Source organism: Somniosus microcephalus, chromosome 3, assembly GCF_052327205.1.
Source record: "Somniosus microcephalus isolate GS21.2 chromosome 3, FLI_Smic_1.0, whole genome shotgun sequence".
NCBI lineage: Eukaryota > Metazoa > Chordata > Chondrichthyes > Squaliformes > Somniosidae > Somniosus > Somniosus microcephalus.
In genome coordinates, this window is record NC_140989.1 from 14931159 (window position 1) to 14953520 (window position 22362).

Below are 22362 nucleotides of genomic sequence, written 5' to 3' on the forward strand. Positions count from 1 at the left end.
CCTTCTATTCCTTTCTCCCTCATGTGTTTATCTAGCTTCTCCCTTAAATGCATCTATACTATTTTCCTCAACTTGTCAGCTGTGGCACAGTGGGTAGCACCCTGAAGGTTGGGGGTTCAAGTCCCACTCCATAAGACTTAAGCACAAAAATCTAGGCTGACACTCCAGCGCAGTGCTGAGAGAGTGCTACACTGTCGGAGGTGCTGTCTTTCGGATGAGACATTAAACCAAGGTCCCATCTGCTCTCTCAGGTGGATGTAAAAGATCTCATGGCACTATTTTGAAGAGGAGCTATCCCTAGTGTCCTGGCCAATATTTATCCCTCAATCAAGATAACAAAAACAGATTATCTGGTCATTGTCAAATTGTTGTTTGTGGGAGCTTGCTGTGCGAAAATTGGCTGCTGAGTTTCCTACATTACAGCAGTGACTACACTTCAGAAGTACTTCATTGGCTGTAAAGTGCTTTGGGACGTCCAGTGGTTGTGAAAGGCATTATATAAATGCAAGTCTTTCTTTAACTACTCCCTGTGGTAGTGAGTTCCACATTCTAACCAATCTCTGGGTAAAGACGTTTCTCTTGAATTCCTTATTGGATTTATTAGTGACTATCGCATATTGACGGCCCCAAGTTTTGGACACCGCCACAAGTGGAAACATCTTCGCTACGTCTACCCTGTTGAACCCCTTCATAATGTTAAAGACCTCGCTCAGGTCACCTAAAACAACAACAACCTACAACACCCAGCATTTTTGCAGTGACTTTAAGGGAGAAAAGGTCTCAAGGCACTTTACAGAGACATTAGATGGAGGAAAAGACTAAGAGGTGCCGTACTTGCTAGTGCACGTCTGGACACAGAGTGAGCACAAAAGTGAGGGCAGAAAATGCGACCTGGGTATTTTGAGTTGTTTCTTTTAAAGGAGCATTGTCCTCAAGAAGAGAGAAATACACCATTTGTCAAATCTTGCTTTCTTTGGCGAGGAAGAGAAGCTAAAAGAGCCTATCCATCATTTTCAATATGATGTTACCAGAGGTAATTTTGTGCGACGGTGCAGTTTGAAATAATTCACACCAATCTCAACCTGTGCTTTCTTTCTTTAAGAAAAAAACAAATGGGAAACCGGTTTAGCCAGACACTGGAGGCACTGTCCCTTTAACGAGGCCCACATTCCCAAGGTGGAAATTCTGCACATACTGCATTTGGAAGCTAATTTCAAATCCCGTCGGGAGTTGAGCATCAGGACTCTCAATTTTCAAGCCTGTAACACAAACTTCTCGGCATAACTTGCGGGTGACTCACTCTGCAGAGTGCAGGATATGTGAGTCCAAAGGCCGACGAATTTCACCCAGATCACACGACAGCTCTATGGCTGGGCTGCGCTGGGAAGAAGTATAAAGACCTGAACATCTGTGGCTCCTTGAGATGGGAAAATTTAGGGCATTTGCAAAGGAGGCCTCGGAAATGATGGGCCTGTATCCTCATAGTAATTGCAGCTGACCTCATTTTGGTCAAGAGTACAACATGACACAGGATCAATGAACAGAATGGCACAATTTTAAAGGGAGTGCAGGAACAGAGAGACCTGGGGGGGTGTGTACACAAATCATTGAAGGTGGCAGGGCAAGCTGAGAAGGCTGTTAAAAAAGCATACGGGAGGCTCAGCTTTATAAACAGGGGCATAGAGTACAAAAGGAAGGATGTTATGCTAAACTGTTATAAAACACTGGTTAGGCCTCAACCACTTTAGAAAGGATGTCAAGGCCTTTGAGAGGGTAGAGAGTAGGTTTACTAGAATGGTAACGGGGTGAGGGTCTTCAGTTATGAGGAGAGACAAGAGAATCATATACTGTAGAATGCTACAGCACTGAAAGAGGCCATTGGGCCCATCATGCCTGTGCCAGCTCCTTGAAACAGACATCCAGTTAGTCCCACTCCCCTGCACCTTTCTCCATAGCCATGCAAAATTTTCCCCTTCAACTATATATCCAATTCCCTTTCAAAAGTTACTACTAAATTTGCTTCCACCGCCCTTTTGGGCAGCGCATTCCAGATCACAACAACTCACTGCGGGAAAAAAATTCTTCTCGTCTTGCGTCTGGTTCTTTCACCAGTCACCTTAAATTTGTGATTATTCTCCTTCGAGCAGAGTTATGGGGAGATTTAAAAGAGGTATTCAAAATTATGAGGGGTTTTGATAGAGTAAATAAGGAGAAACTGTTTCCACTGGCAGGAGGGTTGGCAACCAGCAGACACAGATTGTGAAAAAGTGCTTCCTTCATTTCACTTCTAGCTTCACCTTTCGGCCTAGCTCTAATAAAACATCCTAATGCGGGCAAGAAGCCTGCTTCACAAGGCCACAGACTACGAGAGCAGGTAGGTGTAGTGGGGGGAGTGAGAGAGATCTTTGGGGGGAATCCTGATCACGAGGGGGGTCCCTGATCGCAGGGGAGGGATCCTGATCCCGGAGATAGGCCTGATTGTAGGGGGGTGGAGGGGGTCCAATGGTGGTCATGGGGGGCAGTTGGCGGTCAGGGGGTTCCGATGCTGGTCGGGGGGTGGCAGATGCTGGTCAGGGGAGGAGATGCTGGTCAGGAGGTCCGATAGTGGTCGGGAGGTCCAATGGTGGTCGGGGAGACCAACATGGTTGGCTGGGAGCAGACAGATTGTGTGTGGGGGGGGTGGTGAGGGTTTACTGGGTAGCTTGTTGGGCCTGGAGGAAACACTCCTGCTCCTCCTGGCCCACAAGCAGTGCTGTAAAGGCCCTCAACTTATGGATTCAGCCCTTCTCGTCTCCTTTCATCTGCTGGGTTTCCCGAGGTCTTGGAAACCCGGCTGAAATTAGTTAAAAAGAGAACCACTGTTAAAATGAAGGCAGGCGGCCTCATTATAATATTTAAATGACCAACCTACCTCCTGCGAGCAAATTGGTCACCCGCCCTAGTCTCGCCTCTGTTAAAACCGAAAGTGGGTGGGTTTGAGGCGGGTTGGGTTCCTGTTTCAGATTTTTTGCATTTTAACCTCTGACATGACCCCCAAACTACTTCTTTTTGGGAGTTAAGATTCAGCCCATTATTTCAGTGAGTGAGTGGTCAATCTATGTAACAGCCTCCTGAGGGAGACAGTGGGAGCAGTTAGTATTGATTCATTCAAATGCAAATTACTTATATATTGTATCTTGGGATACAATATATGAGTTATTTGAGACATGGCGTGTGACATACTTGGGAGGAACAGGTGACTTTGGATCTATGGTTCCCAAAGCTCTCCACCACTGGGGGTTTTCCTCACCTCATGTCTGGATTTGTTGTAAGCTCATTGATAAGAGATTGTGATAGAGATGGAGTGAGATGGAATACTCTCCACTTGCCTGAATGAGTGCAGCTCCAACAACACTCAAGAAGCTCGACTCCATCCAGGACAAAGCAGCCCGCTTGATTGGCACCCCATCCACCACCTTAAACATTCACTCCCTCCACCACTGGTGTACCGTGGCTGCAGTGTGTACCATCTACAAGATGCACTGCAGCAACTCACCAAGGCTTCTTCAGCAGCACCTCCCAAACCCACGACCTCTTCCACCTAGAAGGACAAGGGCAGCAGGTGCATGGGAACACCACCACCTCCAAGTTCCCCTCCAAGTCACACACCATCCCGACTTGGAAATATATTGCCATTCCTTCATCGTCGCTGGGGCAACATCCTGGAACTCCCTACCTAACAGCACTGTGGGAGTACCTTCACCACACGAACTGCAGCGGTTCAAGAAGGCGTCTCACCACCACCTTCTCAAGGGCAATTAGGGATGGGCAATAATTGCTGGCCTTGCCAGCGACACCCACATCCCATAAACGAATTTTTAAAAATTGATTGCTGTGATTAGTCAACAACTCCATTATTGTTCTATCGTGCGACTACCAAGATGGTAGAAGGCGAACTAGATGGACCGTGGCCTTTCCTCGTTCAGCAATGCCTATGTTAGGGGAGGTGACTGAAGGCACGGTAGAAGGGGTGGGAGTGGAGGAGGCTTTTGTGACCTGAGGTGGAATGGAGGGAGGAGGAATGCAAATGGAGTCAGAGCTGGGGAAGCAGTTGTTGCCCATTGGATGGTAGGGCTGGATGAGGTCATAGTGGTGGAGAGGAGCTAGGCGATGGAGAGACTTGCCAGCCTTGTACCTGCAACACCAACAATGCTGTCACCATCCAGGCAATCAACAAGTTGCGACTGCTAGCTATCTACTGCGCTCAGTCAAGAACTCCAACAACAGATGTCATTGATTTTGGAGCCTATAACCCTTTACCAAATTGGCCGCAGGAAAAAAAAACTCAGGAAACAAAGACTCCAAATTAGCACTGAAAACAAAATTGCCTCAGGAGAAAAATGTTTTTAATTTAAAAAAAGTTCACAACCTCGATGAAGGCTAAGCACGCAACTTAAGACAACATTCCAGTCATAGCTTAAGATGCACAAGGGTGTTACACACACATGAAAGAAAATAACGTGCACTTTCTAACAGGGGTCACCGGGTGGCGACTCGGAGCAGGAGCCCAGACTGGGTTTTGGCCTCACTGACTCAGGGTGCTAGGAGACTAAACCACCCTACCGAAAACAGCTAACTCAGTGAAGAAATGACTTGCATTTATATAGCGCACTTCACGACTTCAGGACATCCCAAAGCGCTTCACAGCCAGTGAAGTACTTGTGAAGTGTAGTCACTGTTGTAATGTAGGAAACGTGGTGACCAATTTGCGCACAGCAAGCACCCACAGACATCAATGAGCGAATAACCTAATAACCAGATAATGTTAATTAGTGATGTTGTATGAGGGATAAACATCAACCAGGACACCCTGCTCTTCTTCGAAATAGTGCTATGTGATCTTTTAGTGTCCACCTGAGAGGGCGGGCAAGGGCCTTAGTTTAACGTCTCATCCAAAAGATGACACAACAACAACTTGTATTTATATAGCGCCTTTAATGTAGTAAAATGTTCCATGGCGCTTCACAGGAGTGTTATAAGACAAAAATCTTGACACCAAGCAACATAAGAAGAAATTAGGGCAGATGACCAAAAGCTTGGTCAAAGAGGTAGGTTTTAAGGAGCATCTTAAAGGAGAAGGAAGGAGAGGTTTAGGCAGGGAATTTCAGAGCTTAGGGCCTAGGCAACAGAAGGCACAGTCACCAATAGTTGAGCAATGATAATCGCTCAAGAGGGCAGAATTAGCGGAGCACAGATAGCTGGGGGTATTTTGGGCTGGAGGAGATTACAGAGCTAGGGAGGGGTGAGGCCATGGAGGACACCTCCGAAAGTGAAGTGAACCCTCGGTACTGCGCTGAAGTGTCAGCCTCAAGTCTCTGGAGTGGGTCTTGAATCCATGACCTTTTGACTCAGAGGCGAGAGCGCTACCCACTAAGCCACGGCTGACACCTCAGAGTGCAGCTCAAACCTGGGACCTTCGTGGTCTCTTCAGCTCATCACCACCCTGGGCAGTGATTTACCCCACTCGACACCCAAGTTTAAAAAGAGGGTAAACGTCATGCCACATGTGTATCCTGAGAGGTTGCGCTGGTAATTGTATAAAGCAATGTGCAGTATTCCTCTGTACCTGTTTTTGTGTTTCCGCCTTTGTACTGGATCACCTGAAGGGCAGAAAGAACCCTTCCTTTATCGCTGTAAGTGTCCAACTTAAACTCGGCTTTTGCATCGTCACTGAACTGAACCAGCGAAACCTGTGCAAAAAGGGGGAAAAAAATCTTAATTTGTCAGGAATAAGAATGTGTGTTATAAAATTTTTTAGCACATCTCTCAGGACATACAAAGCACTCTGCACACAATGAGTTGCACTAACAACATAAGAATCGAGCAGGAGTAGGCCATACGGCCCCTCGAGCCTGTTCCACCATTCAATAAGATCATGGCTGATCTTCGACCTCAAATCCACTTTCCTGCACTATCCCCATATCCCTTAATAAGTGGCAGGTAACATTCGCGCCACACAAGTGCCAGGCAATGACTATCTCCAACAAGCGAGTCTAACCACCACCCCTTGACATTCAACGGCTTTACCATTGCCAAATCCCCCACCATCAACATCCTGGGGAGTCACCATTGACCAGAAACTTAACTGGACCAGCTACATAAATACTGTGGCTACAAGAGCAGGTCAGAGGCTGGGTATTCTGTGATGAGTGTCTCACCTCCTGACTCCCCAAAACCTTTCCACCATCTACACAAGTCAGGAGCGTGATGGAATACTCTCCACTTGCCTGGATGGATGCAGCTCCAACAACACTCAAGAAGCTCGACACCATCCAGGACAAAGCAGCCCGCTTGATTGGCACCCCATCCACCACCTTAAACATTCACTCCCTCCACCACCGGCGTACCGTGGCTGCAGTGTGCACCATCTACAAAAAGCACTGCAGTAACTCGCCAAGGCTTCTTCAGCAGCACCTCCTAAACCCACGACCTCTACCACCTAGAAGGACAAGGGCAGCAGGCACATGAAAACACCACCACCTCCAAGTTCCCCTTCAAGTCACACACCATCCTGACTTGGAAATATACCGGCTGTTCCTTCATCGTCGCTGGGTCAAAATCCTGGAACTCCCTCTCTAACAGCACTGTGGGAGCACCTTCACCACACGGACTGCAGCGGTTCAAGAAGGTGGCTCACCATCACCTTCTCAAGGGCAACTAGCGATGGGCAAGAAATGCTGGACTTGCCAGCGACGCCCACATCCCATGAACGAATAATAAAAAAAACCTCTAATTTCCCGCCCGATCCCCATATCCCTTGATTCCTCTAGAGTCCAAAAATCTAGCACTCTCAGCCTTGAATATACTCAACGACTGAGTGAGTGGGCAATAAGGTGGCAGATAACATAAAAACATAAGAAATAGGAGCAGGACTAAGCCATTCGGCCCCTCGAGCCTGCTCCGCCATTCAATAAGACCAACGTCAACTCAAATTTCTCTCCACGGATGTTGCCTGACCTGCTGAGTTTTTCCAGCATTTCCAGCGACCTAATTCCATATACCCACCTTTGGCCCATATCCCTTAATACCTTTGGTTAACAAAAAGCTATCACTCTCAGATTTAAAATTAATAATTGATCTAGCATCAATTGCCGTTTGCGGAAGAGAGTTCCAAACTTCTACCACCCTTTGTGTGTAGAAGTGTTTCCTAATATCACTCCTGAAAGGTCTGGCTCTAATTTTTAGACTATGCCCCCTAGTCCTAGAATCCCCAACCAGCGGAAATAGTTTCTCTCTACCGTATCTGTTCCCCTTACTATCTTGAAAACTTCAATCAGATCACCCCTTAATCTTCTAAATTTGAGGAAAATTTTAAAGGAAGGTCAGTTTAGGGAGGCCATTTTAGAGAGTAGGACTCAGGTGGCTAAAGACTCTACCATCAATGATAGGCTGAAAAGGAAGGGGGATATATATCAACGGCCAGAGTGAAAGAAATAGACTGTTCCTCTGACTCTGGCCACAGTGTAGAGTCTTGCAAACAGTATTTAGATAGATCTATTTGTAGTGGCTGATAAAGAGGCAGACAGAGCTCTGGTTTAACATCTCACCCAATGGACAACACCTCCAATGGTGCAACATTCCCCAGTACTGCTGACGTCCTGCACTGAGAACATAAGAACATAACATAAGAAATAGGAGCAGGAGTAGGCCAATCGGCCCCTCGAGCCTGCTCCGCCATTCAATAAGATCATGGCTGATCTGATCCTAACCGCCAATCCACTATCGCAGAACCATCTCCTGAATCTAACAGAATTAGACACACGAAATAGGAGCAGGATCAGGCTACACGGCCCCTGGGCCCGCTCCGCTACCCACAGGGCCATGACCGATCCGAACCTAGACTCATGTCCAAATTCCTGCCCGCTCCCCGTAACCTTTAATTCCCTTTACTTCTAGGAAACTGTCTATTTCTGTTTTAAATTTATGTAATGATGTAGCTTCTACAGCTTTTTGGGGCAGCATATTCCATGGACCTACCACCCTCTGAGTGAAGTAGTTCCTCCTCATCTCAGTTTTGAAGGAGCAGCCCCTTATTCTAAGACTATGCCCCCTAGTTCTAGTTTCACCCATCATCGGGAACATCTTCCCCGCTTCCACCCGATCCAACCCCTTCACAATCTTATATGTTTCAATAAGATCGCCTCTCATTCTTCTGAACTCCAATGAGTAGAGTCCCAATCTACTCAACCTCTCCTCATATGACCACCCCCTCATCCCCGGGATTAACCGAGTGAACCATCTTTGTGCTGACTCGAGAGCAAGTATGTCCTTTCTTAAGTATGGACACCAAAACTGTACGCAGTATTCCAGGTGCGGTCTCACCAATACCTTGTACAACTGAAGCAATACCTCCCTATTTTTATATTCTATCCCCCTAGCAATGAAAGCCAACATTCCATTGGCCTTCTTAATCACTTGCTGCACCTGCATACTAACCTTTTGAGTTTCGTGCACCAGGACCCCCAGATCCCTTTGTACTTCAGTACTTTCCAGTTTCTTGCCATTAAGATAATAACTTGCTCTACGATTTTTCCTGCCAAAGTGCATAACCTCACACTTTCCAGTATTGTACTCCATCTGCCAAATCTCTGCCCACTTACTTAGCCTGTCTATGTCCCCTTGCAGGTTTTTTATGTCCTCCTCACTCACTACTTTCCCTCCCATCTTAGTATCATCTGCAAACTTTGATATGTTACACTCGGTCCCCTCCTCCAAATCGTTAATATAGATTGTAAAGAGTTGGGGACCCAGCACTGACCCCTGCGGAACACCACTAGTTACTGATTGCCAGTCTGAGAATGAACCATTTATCCCAACTCTCTGCCTTCTGTTAGATAGCCAATCCTCTATCCATGCCAGAATATTACCCCCAATCCCGTGATTTTTTATCTTAAGCAATAATCTTTTGTGTGGCACCTTGTCAAATGCCTTTTGGAAGTCTAAATACACTACGTCCATTGGTTCCCCTTTATCCACCCTATACGTTACTTCCTCAAAGAACTCCAGCAAATTTGTCAAACATGACTTCCCCTTCATAAAACCATGCTGACTTTGTCCTATTAAATTATGATTATCCAAATGTCCTGTTACTGTCTCCTTAATAATGGACTCCAAAATTTTACCTACCACAGATGTTAGGCTAACCGGTCTATAGTTTCCAGCCTTCTGTCTACTGCCCTTTTTAAATAAGGGTGTTACATTTGCAGTTTTCCAGTCTGCCAGGACCTTTGCCGAGTCCAGGGAGTTTTGGAAAATTATTACCAATGCATCCACAATCCCTACCGCCACTTCCCTCAAGACCCTAGGATGTAAGCCATCAGGTCCAGGTGATTTATCCGCCTTGAGTCCCATTATTTTACCGAGTACCACTTCCTTAGTGATTTTGATCGTGTTTAGCTCCTCCCCCCCTTTAGCCCCCTGTTTGTCCAGTGTTGGGATATTCTTAGTGTCTTCTACTGTAAAGACTGATGTAAAATATTCATTCAGTGTTTTTGCCATCTCCATATTTTCCACCATTAATTTCCCGGTCTCATCCTCTAAGGGACCAACATTTACTTTAGCCACCCTTTTTCTTTTTATATAACTATAAAAACTCTTACTATCTGTTTTTATATTTTTTGCTAATTTACTTTCATAATCTATCTTCCCTTTCTTAATCAATCTTTTTGTTATTTTTTGCTGTCTTTTAAAGTTTTCCCAATCCTCTATCCTCCCACTAGATTTGGCTACCTTATATGCCCTTGTTTTTAGTCGAATACTATCCTTAATTTCTTTACTTAGCCACGGATGGCTGTCTTTTCTTTTACACCCTTTTCTTCTCAGTGGAATATATTTTTTTTGGAAGTTGTAAAATAACTCCTTAAATGTACACCACTGATCATGTATCGTCTTACCCTTTAATCTATTTTCCCAATCCACTCTACTCAATTCCGCTCTCATACCTTCATAGTCTCCTTTATTCAAGCTTAGCACGCTTGTTTGAGATCCAACCTTCTCACCCTCTAATTGAATATGGAATTCAACCATGTTATGGTCACTCATTCCAAGGGGATCCTTTACTAGGACATTTTTAATTAATCCCGTCTCGTTACACAGGACCAGATCTAAGGTTGCTTGCCCCCTGGTCGGTTCAGTTACATACTGCTCAAGAAACCCATCCCTAATACACTCAATGAACTCATCCTCAAGGCAGCCCTGCCCAATTTGATTTGTCCAATTAATATGATAGTTAAAATCCCCCATAATTATAGATGTTCCCTTATTACAAGCCTCAACTATTTCCTGATTGATACTCCATCCAACAGAGTTGCCACTGTTCGGAGGCCTATAGACTACGCCCACTAGTGTTTTTTTCCCCTTATTATTCCTTACCTCCACCCAAACTGTTTCATTATCCAGACCTTTTGACCCAATATCATTTCTCTGTATTACAGTGATTCCTTCCTTTATTAACATAGCCACCCCACCTCCCCTTCCTTCCTGCCTATCCTTCCTGATCGTTAAATAACCTGGTATGTTTAATTCCCAGGCATTGTCACCCTGCAGCCATGTTTCTGTAATGGCCACAAGTTCATAACCATATGTAGTTATTTGTGCCATTAACTCGTCTATTTTGTTACGAATGCTACGTGCATTCAGATAGAGCACTTTCAAAGATGTTTTGTGACACTTAGTTCCTGCTTTTGCCCTTTTTATCACTTTACCTTTTACTCCATACCTTCTGCCCCTTCCTGACACGCTCTGGTTTTTAATTTCCCCACTGCTACCTAAGTCTATGACCTTCTCTGTTGTCATTTTTATTATTTGCTCTCTAGGAACCTCCCCCCCACTAGTTAGTTTAAAGCCCTCTCTACAGTCCTAGTTATATGATCCGCCAGGACTCTAGTCCCAGCACTGGCCAAGTGAAGCCCGTCCCGACGGAACAGCTCCCTCCTGCCCCAGTACTGGTGCCAGTGTCCCAGGAAGCAAAACCCATTTCTCCCACACCAGTCTTTGAGCCACGCATTTAACTCTCTAATTTTAATTGTCCTAGCCAAATTCGCTCGTGGCTCAGGTAATAATCCAGAGATTATTACCCTTGTGGTTCTGCTTTTTAATTTGGCCCCTAGCTGCTCAAACTCCCTCAGCAGAACCTCCTTCCTTGTCCTATCTATGTCGTTGGTACCAACATGGACCACGACAACTGGATCCTCCCCCTCCCACTTCAAGTTTCTCTCCAGCCCAGAGGAGATGTCCTTAACCCTGGCACCGGGTAGGCAACACAGCCTTCGGGACTCTCGCTCTCGGCTGCAAAGAACTCTATCTATCCCCCTAACGATACTATCCCCTACCACTACAACATTTCTTTTAACTCCCCCCACTTGAATGGCCCCCTGCTCCACGGTGCTGTGGCCAGGTTGCTCATCCTCCCTGCAGTCCCTGCTCCTGTCCCCACAGGGAGTAAGAGCCTCGAACCTGTTGGACAAGTGCAAGGGCTGCGGCTCCTCCAACACTACCTCCTGGATCCCCGTACCTACCTCGTGATACACAGAGTCCAGGTAACTCTCCCCCTCCCTGATGTGTCTCAGTATTTGAAGCTCGGACTCCAGCTCTTCAACACGGAGCCGGAATTCCTCGAGCAGCCAACACTTACTGCAAATGTGATCACCGTGAGCATCAATGGTGTTCACCAGCTCCCACATATTGCAGCAGCAACACATCACCTGATCTCCCATTCTATGTAATTAATTAAATTTATTAATATTATTCTTAAATATGCTCTGCCCCGATTCTAGATGGTGAATATCACACCTTAGAAACTATAAACCAAAGAGATTTAAGCTTAAAAGGGAGAAATACTTACCAACCAATCACTTACCCGCTTTCTGGTGACGTCACACTTGGGATTACTTTTTACCTCTCTCCTTCCAGACTGGAGACTGGTAAACCTTACCTGGTCTCTGGGACTTTTATACCCCGCTCTGCCGCTCAGGTTTCCCGCCGACGCACTGAGGCCTTACCTGGTCTCTGGGACTTTTATACCCCGCTCTGCCGCTCAGGTTTCCCGCCGACGCTGTGAGGCCTTACCTGGTCTCTGGGACTTTTATACCCCGCTCTGCCGCTCAGGTTTCCCGCCGACGCACTGAGGCCTTACCTGAACCCACAGACTTCCAGCTCAGAGGCAATGGTGCTACCATCTGAGCCAAGCTCACTGTGTGAAAAAAAGCCAATTTTGTTTTACGAAATAGGGGTAGAACGATGTATCGCACACACCTGCATTCCGTCTGGGCTGATGTTGTCAAGAGCCCCGATGGTGCTGAAACAGAACTGCAAAATCTTGTGGAAGTTATCGTCCCCGATACTCCATGAGCCGTCAACCAAGAACACCAGGTCTGCCTTGGCACCCATGCACACTGATAGTTAAAGAAAAAGGTAAAAATCAACACAAGGTATTTCCCCTCACATTACGTGCACACATTTACATCGCGCACTGAAAGATTTCTAATGAAGGTTGAAAAGATAACAACAAAATGCTTGAAATGCGCAGTAGAAATAGAACCTGCAGATCATTGAACAGCCGAAAGATAAAAACAGGTTAATATTTTAGATGGGACCAACAACATCAACAACTTGTGTTTATATAGCACCTTTAACATAGTAAAACATCCCAATGCACTTCACAGCAGTATTATAAGACAAAGAATTTGACACCGAGCCACATTAGGAGAAATTAGGGCAGATGACCAAAAGCTTGGTCAAAGATGTAGGTTTTAAGGAGCATCTTAAAGGAGGAAAGAGAGGTAGAGAGGTGAAGAGGTTTAGGGAAGGAATTCCAGAGCTTAGGGCCAAGGCAACAGAAGGCACGGCCACCAATGGTTGAGTGATTATAATCAGGGATGCTCAAGAGGCCAGAATTAGAGGAGCGCAGATATCTTGTGGGGTTGTGGGACTGGAGGAGATTACAGAGATAGGGAGGGGCGAGGCCATGGACAGATTTGAAAACACGGATGAGAATTTTGAAATCAAGGTGTTGCTTAACCGGGAGCCAATGTAGATCAGCGAGCACAGGGGTGAAGGGTGAACAGGACTGGGTGTGAGTTAGGACACGGGCAGCCGAGTTTTGGATGACCTCAAGTTTACATCATGTAAAACGTGGGAGGCCAGCCAGGAGTGCATTGGAATAGTTAAGTCTAGAGGCAACAAAGGCATGGATGAGGGTTTCAGCAGCGGATTAGCAGAGGCGGGGTGGAGACGAGCGACGTTACGGAGAGTGGTGAGAATGTGGAACTCGCTATCACAACAAGTAATTGAGGCGAATAACATAGATGCATTTAAGCAGAAGCTAGATATGGACGAAGGGAGAAAGGAATAGAAGGTTCTGTTGATAGGGTTAGATAAAGTAGCATTGGAGGAGGCTCGTGTGGAGCATAAACACCGGCACAGACCAGTTTGGCCGAATGGCCTGTTTCTGTGCTGTAAATTTTATGGAATTCTATGTAACATTTCCAGCTGATTCCGATTTCTGTTTTTTTTTATTCTCCCTAATTTTACAAGTTACTTTCTTTCAAATGATCTCATTCTCCCCTTGCTGATGATGGCTTGCTTTCTGAGATGGTGGGGAGTGGACGGCATCTTCTAAGCTTCTACTAACTGTAAATAAGCAATGCCACTGGATATGGCTGCTCGTTTGTTACTAGACTAATGATCCAGCGACATGAGTTCAAATCCCACCACGGCAGCTGGGGAATTTAAATTCAGTTAATTAAATAAATCTGGAATAAAAAGCTAGTCTCAGTAATGGTGACCATGAAACTACCGGATTGTCATAAAAACCCATCTGGTTCACTAATGTCCTTTAGGAAAGAAATCTGCCGTCCTTACCTGGTCTGGTCTATATGTGACTCCAGACCCACAGCAATGTGGTTGACTCTTAACTGCCCTCTGAAATGGCCGAGCAAGTCACTCAGTTGTATCAAACCATCTAGGAAAACCTTCACCTCACAGACTGTGGCGGCTCACCACCACCTTCTCAAGGGCAATTAGGGATGGGCAATAAATGCTGGCTTCGCCAGCGATGCCCACACCCCAGGAACGAATTTAAAAAATAAATCCACTCAGCCAAGAGGTGGAATTAATCCCCCCGCCCCCTGCCCTCAAACCTGTATACTGGAAAACTGAGTTGGAAAAGGTGACTATTGGGAGTATACTGACAGGTTCAGAAAGGTAAAGGCACTGTAATGTTCAGACATAATTCCACTGCAAGGAGTCCCGCCAAGGGATGCCAACTCTCCGGGAGACTCCGGGAATTAAAGTAATTCTCCGGGACACTGCTTCAAGCAAGTCGGGAGGAAAATCATAGGGGCATTAAAAAAATGGTCAGTTTCTTTTTTTCATCTGCTTTTGTGTATCATAAAAATATTGGAGTTGGAGCAAACATCTAAGAACATAAGAACATAAAATTTAAGAGCAGGATTAGGCTATACGGCCCTTCGAGCCTGCTCTGCCATTCAATAAGATCATGGCTGGTCTTCGACCTCAACTCCACTTTCCCGCCCGATCCCCATATCCCTTGATTCTCCTACAGTCAAAAAATCTATCGATCTCTGTCTTGAATATACTCAACGACTGAGCATCCACAGCCCTCTGGGGTAGAGAATTCCAAAGATTCACCACCCTCTGAGTGAAGAAATTCCTCCTCATCTCAGTCTTAAATGGCCGACCCCTTATCCTGAGACTGTGACCCCTGGTTCTAGACTCCCCAGTCAGGGGAAACAGCCTCTCAGCATCGACCCTGTCAATCTGTTTGACCGGGCAGGGTGGTTGAGGCAAGAGGTCTTATGACGTAACCTCCAGGAATACGTCTAACCAGCGTGCCTCCTGAAGCTTGAACCTGGCCTTTCTCTCTTCAGATGCTGCCGGACCTATTTCCAGCTCTTTCTGTTTTTAATTCAGAATTCCAGCTTTCCCTTTGGCCAAAACCAGAGATGCAGAAGTTTCCAGAGAGGCTACGCCTCTGTGATCATCCTTTTCAATCACAATGCTCTGGGTATGTAAGGCCGTTAGAGACGGCAGTACAGATGAGGTAAATAGCTCACCTTCTCGGGCAGGTGGGATGGTTGGCGGTGGGGGAGGAGATGGGGGCTCTGTAGGCGCTTCCGTGGGGCGAATCACTGCAAAGGGAGCAAATGGGCATTTGTAATTTAAATCAAATATTTCAAAAATGATCACAAAATCAAAACAAAAAAAAAATACATTCACTTTTGACCGTCAGACTCAAGGTTGGGTCACATAATTAAATTCATGAACACGATAGCAACCTTCAAATTCAAACTCAAGAATGTGACATCTTGGGACAAAATGGCAGCCGTTCTCAGGGAGGTGGTTTTTCATTTCTTCCTTTCCCCCCACCGCGCCCCCCCTCCCCTTCCATCCCCCCCACCTGTACCACGCCCTCTTCTCACGCGCAGGAGAGACTGGCTCTAACTACAGTATGGCACCATGAGGTTCGACAGTAAGTGCCAGTTATCCGATCAAAGGGACATCGGAGCCGCACCTTATTCCTGCCCTCTTCCGATATCCATTGAAACATGTTTATCAGTGATGTGCCTCAATAATCCCGAGACTCGATGTTAGCGAAACAAAACAAGGCTTTTATTAACTTAGAAGATAACACGCAGTGGAGAGAGGTATCTTCCCTGGTGGTCTGCAGTACTGGCTGTGAGGCCAGACTGAGCTGGCTTACATAGAGGCCAGGTATGGGCGGAGCCCTACACACAACACATTCCATACATTCCAATACACAATACAATGGTGAGGAGAAACCTGAAACCAACCACAGTCACAGGCAATACAATGGTAAGGGGGAACCTGAAACCAACCACAGTCACAGGCAGTGATGAATGGAATATTTCATCACATTCACCCCTTCTATAGATTTAGTCTGCTCGGGGGTTTGATAGTCCTCTGCGACCGACGTGGCTGTTGTGGTGTCGCGGGTGTCGGCTGGGTGTCCCCGGTGGCCTCCTGGGTCTCTGCCGGGGGTGCCGCCAGGGTTGTTGAAGGGGTAGTTGGTGGGGGTGCCGTTGGTCGATGTTCTTCCGGGGGTGATGAAAGAGTAGTGGGTGGGTAAGAGTTGCTGTGGTCGTTGTTGCTGCTATTGCCGTGGTTGTTGTCGTTACCGGCTGGGGCGACGTCTTTTATTGACACGGTGCCCTCCCTTCCGTCGGCGTGCCGGACATACGCGTATTGGGGGTTGGCGTGGAGTAGGTGCACTGGCTCCACGAGAGGGTCCGTCTTATGGCCCCTCACATGCCTTCGCACGAATACCGGACCCGGGGTGGAGAGCCATGACGGCATGGATACGCCTGAGGTGGATTTCCGGGGGAAGCTAAACATTCGTTCATGAGGCGTGGCATTAGTGGCAGTACACAATAGCGACCGTATCGAATGGAGCACATCTGAGAGGACTTCCTGCCAGCGGGAGATAGGGAGGCCCTTGGTCCTTAGAGCTAGAGTGACTGCTTTCCATACTGTCCTGTTCTCTCGCTCCACTTGACCGTTACCCCGGGGGTTGTAGCTGGTGGTACGGCTCGTGGCGATCCCCCTGGACAGCATGTACTGGCGTAGCTCTTCATTCATGAAGGACGCCCCCCTATCCGTGTGGATGTAGCTCGGCATACCGAACAGGCAGAACAGGCTGTTGAGGCATTTAATGACCGTGGCGCTGGTCATGTCTGGGCAGGGGAAGGCGAATGGGAACCGGGAGTATTCGTCCACAATGTTCAGGAAGTAAACATTGCGGTCGACGGACGGGAGGGGGCCCTTGAAATCTAAGCTGAGCCGCTCAAAGGGCCGTGTAGCTTTGATTAAGTGGGCTCTATCAGGGTGGTAGAACCGAGGCTTGCACTCAGCGCAAGTGCGGCAGTTCCTGGTCAGAGACCGAACATCCTCAATCGAGTAGGGTAAGTTGCGGGACTTTATGAAGTGGAACAGCCGCTTGACCCCTGGGTGGCAGAGGTCGTTGTGGAGGGTCTGTAGCCGATCCCCGGTGGCGCTGGCACACATCCCTTGTGAGAGGGCATCTGGGGATTCGTTAAGGGCCCCTGGCCGGTAAATGATGTCATACTCGAAGGTGGAGAGCTCGATCCGCCACCTAAGAATCTTATCATTTTTGATCTTCCCCCTCTGTTTATTATTGAACATAAACGCTACCGACCGCTGGTCGGTAAGTAGGGTGAAGCGTTTGCCGGCTAGGTAGTGGCGCCAGTGGCGCACTGCCTCCACGATGGCTTGGGCCTCCTTTTCCACGGAGGAGTGTCTGATCTCGGGCCCTTGGAGGGTCCTCGAGAAGAAAGCTACGGGCCGCCCCGCCTGGTTGAGGGTGGCCGCCAAGGCAAAGTCAGACGCATCACTTTCCACTTGAAATGGAGTGTTCTCGTCCACTGCCTGTAGCGTGGCCCGCTCAATATCCTGCTTAATGCTTTTGAAGGCGGCGTGGGCCTCAGCAGAGAGCGGAAAAGAGGATGCTTTCAAGAGGGGGCGGGCTTTGTCGGAGTAGTTGGGGACCCATTGGGAATAATAAGAAAATAACCCCAGGCACCTTTTCAGGGCTTTGGGAGTGTTGGGCAGGGGCGGCTCCCGTAGGGGGCGCAATCGGTCGGGGTCTGGTCCGATTTCCCCATTCTCCACCACGCTGCCTAGTATGCAGAGGCACGTGGTGTTGAAAACGCACTTGTCCTCGTTGTAGGTGAGGTTGAGTTTTTGTGCGGTTTTCAGGAACCTCTCGAGGTTCGAGTCGTGATCCTGCTGGTTGTGACCGCAGATGGTGACGTTGTCGAGGTAGGGGAAGGTTGCCTGCAAGTGGTGGTCATCGACCATGCGGTCCATCTCCCTCTGGAAGACCGAGACCCCATTCGTCACCCCAAAGGGGACTCTGAGGAATTGGTAGAGGCGTCCGTTCGCCTCGAAGGCGGTGTACGGGCGGTCCTCTGGTCTGATAGGGAGCTGGTGGTACGCTGACTTGAGGTCGATGGTGGAGAACACCCGGTATTGGGCGATTTGGTTCACCATTTCTGATATGCGGGGTAGCGGGTAGGCGTCTAGTTGGGTGTACCTGTTGATCGTTTGGCTGTAGTCGATCACTATCCGTTTCTTCTCGCTACCCCTTACCACCACCACTTGGGCGCGCCACGGGCTATTGCTGCATTCAATAATGCGCTCTTTCAGGAGCCTGTCTACCTCGGTTGCGATAAACCGCCTGTCCTCCCAGCTGTACCTCCTGCTTTTGGTCGCTATTGGCCGGCAGTTAGGGGTAAGGTTCGCGAATAGCGAAGGCGGCTTTACCTTCAGGGTAGCCAGGCCGCACACTGTGAGGGGCGGCTGGGACCCACCGTACTTGAGCGTGATGCTTTGGTGGTTGCACTGGAAATCCAGGCCCAAGATCACGCTCGCGCATAGATTCTTCATGATTAATACTTTAAAATTATCGTATACAGTCCCGTTAACGGACAATTGTACCGTGCAGTAACCCAGAATGGTCGATGTCTGGGTTTTATCAGCCATAGAGATGGTACCCCGAGTAGGGACCACCTTTAGGGAGAGTTGTCGTGCCAGTTCCGGGTGGATAAAACTCTCCGTGCTTCCACTGTCAATTAAACATTTAACCCCGCACCCGTTTACCTCGATGTCCACCATTAATTTGGATAGCGGGTGGGGCCTGGTCTGGTCCACTGTGACCGATGCCACAGTAGGGCCCTGATCGAGACAAGATGGCGTCCGCGCTGTCTGCTCACAAGATGGCGGACCCCACGAGGTCGGGCAAGATGGCATCCAAGATGGCCGCTCCCACGGCGCACACGCGGCGGTGGCGGGTTTTGGTTTTCCAGCGGGGTTCCCTCTGCACACCTTCCCAAAGTGCCCCTTCTTACCGCACTTAAAGCAGGTGGTGCCTTTCGCCGGGCAAAGGTTTCTGGTGTGCTTTGGCTGCCCGCAGAAGTAGCAGTTGGGTCCCCGACGCGTCGCGGCTGTCGTAGGGCTTCTGGGGGGAGAGCGGGGCCCCGACGGTGTCGGGCTGCCGGGCGGGGAAGATGCCTTCCAAGATGGCGGCGCCCTTGGTGCACACGTGGCGGCGTGGACGGCGCGGGCTGAAGAGTAGGCGTCCGAGTTTCTCTGGGCCACATCCAGGGATCGCGCGGTGTCCGCAGCCTGTTTCAGGTCTAATCCCGTTTTCTCCAGCAGTCTTTGCCGGATGTAAGTGGAGCGGAGGCCTGTGATAAAGGCATCGCGAACAAGCTCGTCAGTGTACACTGTGGCTTTTACATCTCGGCACTTGCAGTCTTTGCCAAGCATTTTCAGGGTGCCTAGGAACTCCTCCACCGATTCCCCAGGTCGCTGTGCGCGAGTGGCGAGCAGATGCCTAGCATACACCTCATTCGTAGGCTGCTGGTAATGCGCCTTTAAGATGTCGCAGGCGGCCAGGTATGTGTCGGCATCTTGGATGAGGGGGTAAACCCGGTGGCTTACCCAATTCCGCAGAATTCCGAGTTTCATACTCGCAGCGTCCGTAGCGTCTTTGACGGCTGCGGAATTGTCCAGGAAGAATTCCATACACATAAACCAGTGTCCGAAGCATGCTGATGCGTCCGGAGCATGCTGATCCAAATCGAAACGTTCGGGTTTCAGGAGTTGATCCATTGTGTTGAAAAATAAGTTAATAAAATTGATGTGCCTCAATAATCCCGAGACTCGATGTTAGCGAAACAAAACAAGGCTTTTATTAACTTAGAAGATAACACGCAGTGGAGAGAGGTATCTTCCCTGGAGGTCTGTAGTACTGGCTGTGAGGCCAGACTGAGCTGGCTTACATAGAGGCCAGGTATGGGCGGAGCCCTACACACAACACATTCCATACATTCCAATACACAATACAATGGTGAGGAGAAACCTGAAACCAACCACAGTCACAGGCAATACAATGGTAAGGGGGAACCTGAAACCAACCACAGTCACAGGCAGTGATGAATGGAATAGTGATGAATGGAATATTTCATCACAATCAGCAGGTGTAACTGGGTAACCAGGTGCTGTAACCCCGATTGATTTCCCTTCCCCTCCCCACTCCAGGAACTTAGGAGGAGGCCATTCAGCTCCTCGAGCCTGTTCCGCCATTCAATTTGATCATGGTCGATCTGTATCTTAACTCCATCTGCCCGCCTTGGTTCCGTAAACCTTAATAACCTTACCCAACAAAAATCTATTAATCTCAGTTTTGAAATGATCAATTGACCACCAGCCTCAACAGCTTTTTGGGGGGGAGAGTTCTCTAGTTCCACTACACTTCGCGTGAAGAAGTGATATCAGTTCTGAACGGCCAAGCTCTAATTTTAAGATTATGTCCCCTTGTTCAGGTCTCCCCCTACCAGAGGAAATCGTTTCTCTCTATCCTGGGGAAACTTCCAGCCCTGCACAGCAACTAGCCCCTGCATTGACCAATCAAACCATTAGAGAGCCTGAGCTGATGGTGAGTTAAAGAATCAAAGTTAGCTCTCGAGAGCCAAAGGACTTCAGTTTCCTGTTCTGTAAGTTTGTGATGTTTGCTGAGCAGTCCCAAGGATTACATCAGCGGAGTGCATCTGAATGCTCCCGCTGTATCTCTACTGATGTTAATCCAGCTCCCTCACACTGTCACTCAGTAACCACTCCCCCCAGCGCCCTGTGTTACTGACCGTATCTTTACTGAGGTTAATCCAGCTCCCTCACACTGTTGCTCAGTAACCCCTCTCCCCCAGCGTCCTGTGTCACTGACTGTATCTCTACTGATGTTAATCCAGCTCCCTCACACTGTCGCTCAGTAACCTCTCCCCCAGTGCCGTATTACTGACTGTATCTCTACTGATGTTAATCCAGCTCCCTCACACTGTCACTCAGTAACCCCTCTCCCCCAGCGCGCTGTGTCACTGACTGTATCGCATCTGATGTTAATCCAGCTCCCTCACACTGTCACTCAGTAACCCCTCTCCCCCAGCGCCCTGTGTCACTGACTGTATCTCTACTGATGTTAATCCGGCTCCCTCACACTGTCACTCAGTAACCCCTCTCCCCCAGTGCCCTGTGTTACTGACTGTATCTCTACTGATGTTAATCCAGCTCCCTCACACTGTCGCTCAGTAACCCCTCTCCCCCAGCACCCTGTGTTACTCACTGTATCTCTACTGATGTTAATCCAGCTCCCTCACACTGTCACTCAGTAACCCCTCTCCCCCGCGCCGTGTCACTGACTGTATCTCTGCTGATGTTGATCCAGCTCCCTCACACTGTCACTCAGTAACCTCTCTCCCCCAGTACCCTGTGTTACTGACTGTATCTCTACTGATGTTAATCCAGCTCCCTCACACTGTCGCTCAGTAACCCCTCCCCCCTGCGCCCTGTGTCACTGACTGTATCTCTACTGATGTTAATCCAGCTCCCTCACACTGTCACTCAGTAACTCTCTCCCCCAGCACCCTGTGTTACTGACTGTATCTCTACTGATGTTAATCCAGCTCCCTCACACTGTCACTCAGTAACCCCTCTCCCCCAGCGCCCTGTGTCACTGACTGTATCTCTACTGATGTTAATCCAGCTCCCTCACACTGTCACTCAGTAACCCCACTCCCCCAGCGCCCTGTGTTACTGACTGTATCACTACTGATGTTAATCCAGCTCCCTCGCACTGTCACTCAGTAACCCCTCTCCCCCAGTGCCCTATGTTACTGACTGTATCTCTACTGATGTTAATCCAGCTCCCTCACACTGTCACTCAGTAACCCCTCTCCCCCAGCGCCCTGTGTCACTAACTGTATCTCTACTGATGTTAATCCAGCTCCCTCACACTGTCACTCAGTAACCCCACGCCCCCAGCGCCCTGTGTTACTGACTGTATCACGACTGATGTTAATCCAGCTCCCTCGCACTGTCACTCAGTAACCCCACCCCCCAGCGCCCTGCGTTACTGACTGTATCACTACTGATGTTAATCCAGCTCCCTCGCACTGTCACTCAGTAACCCCTCTCCCCCAGTGCCCTATGTTACTGACTGTATCTCTACTGATGTTAATCCAGTTCCCTCACACTGTTACTCAGTAACCCCTCTCCCCCAGCGCCCTGTGTCACTGACTGTATCTCTACTGATGTTAATCCGGCTCCCTCACACTGTCACTCAGTAACCCCTCTCCCCCAGTGCCCTGTGTTACTGACTGTATCTCTACTGATGTTAATCCAGCTCCCTCACACTGTCGCTCAGTAACCCCTCTCCCCCAGCACCCTGTGTTACTCACTGTATCTCTACTGATGTTAATCCAGCTCCCT

General features: G+C 48.4%; 1 protein-coding gene across 4 annotated transcripts in view; it reads right to left on the reverse strand.

Annotated features, from left to right (window-relative positions):
- LOC147120871 (collagen alpha-1(XII) chain-like) overlaps nucleotides 1–22362 on the reverse strand; it is a 377794-nt gene that overhangs the window by 139228 nt on the left and 216204 nt on the right. For all 4 annotated transcript variants that reach the window (XM_085979224.1, XM_085979223.1, XM_085979225.1 and 1 more), the window contains exons 42-44: nucleotides 15114–15188; nucleotides 12292–12431; nucleotides 5606–5729 (exon numbers count right to left, since the gene is read on the reverse strand). In XM_085979224.1, coding sequence (XP_085835350.1) covers nucleotides 5606–5729; nucleotides 12292–12431; nucleotides 15114–15188 — 339 coding nt within the window. The remainder of the gene's footprint in view (nucleotides 1–5605; nucleotides 5730–12291; nucleotides 12432–15113; nucleotides 15189–22362) is intronic.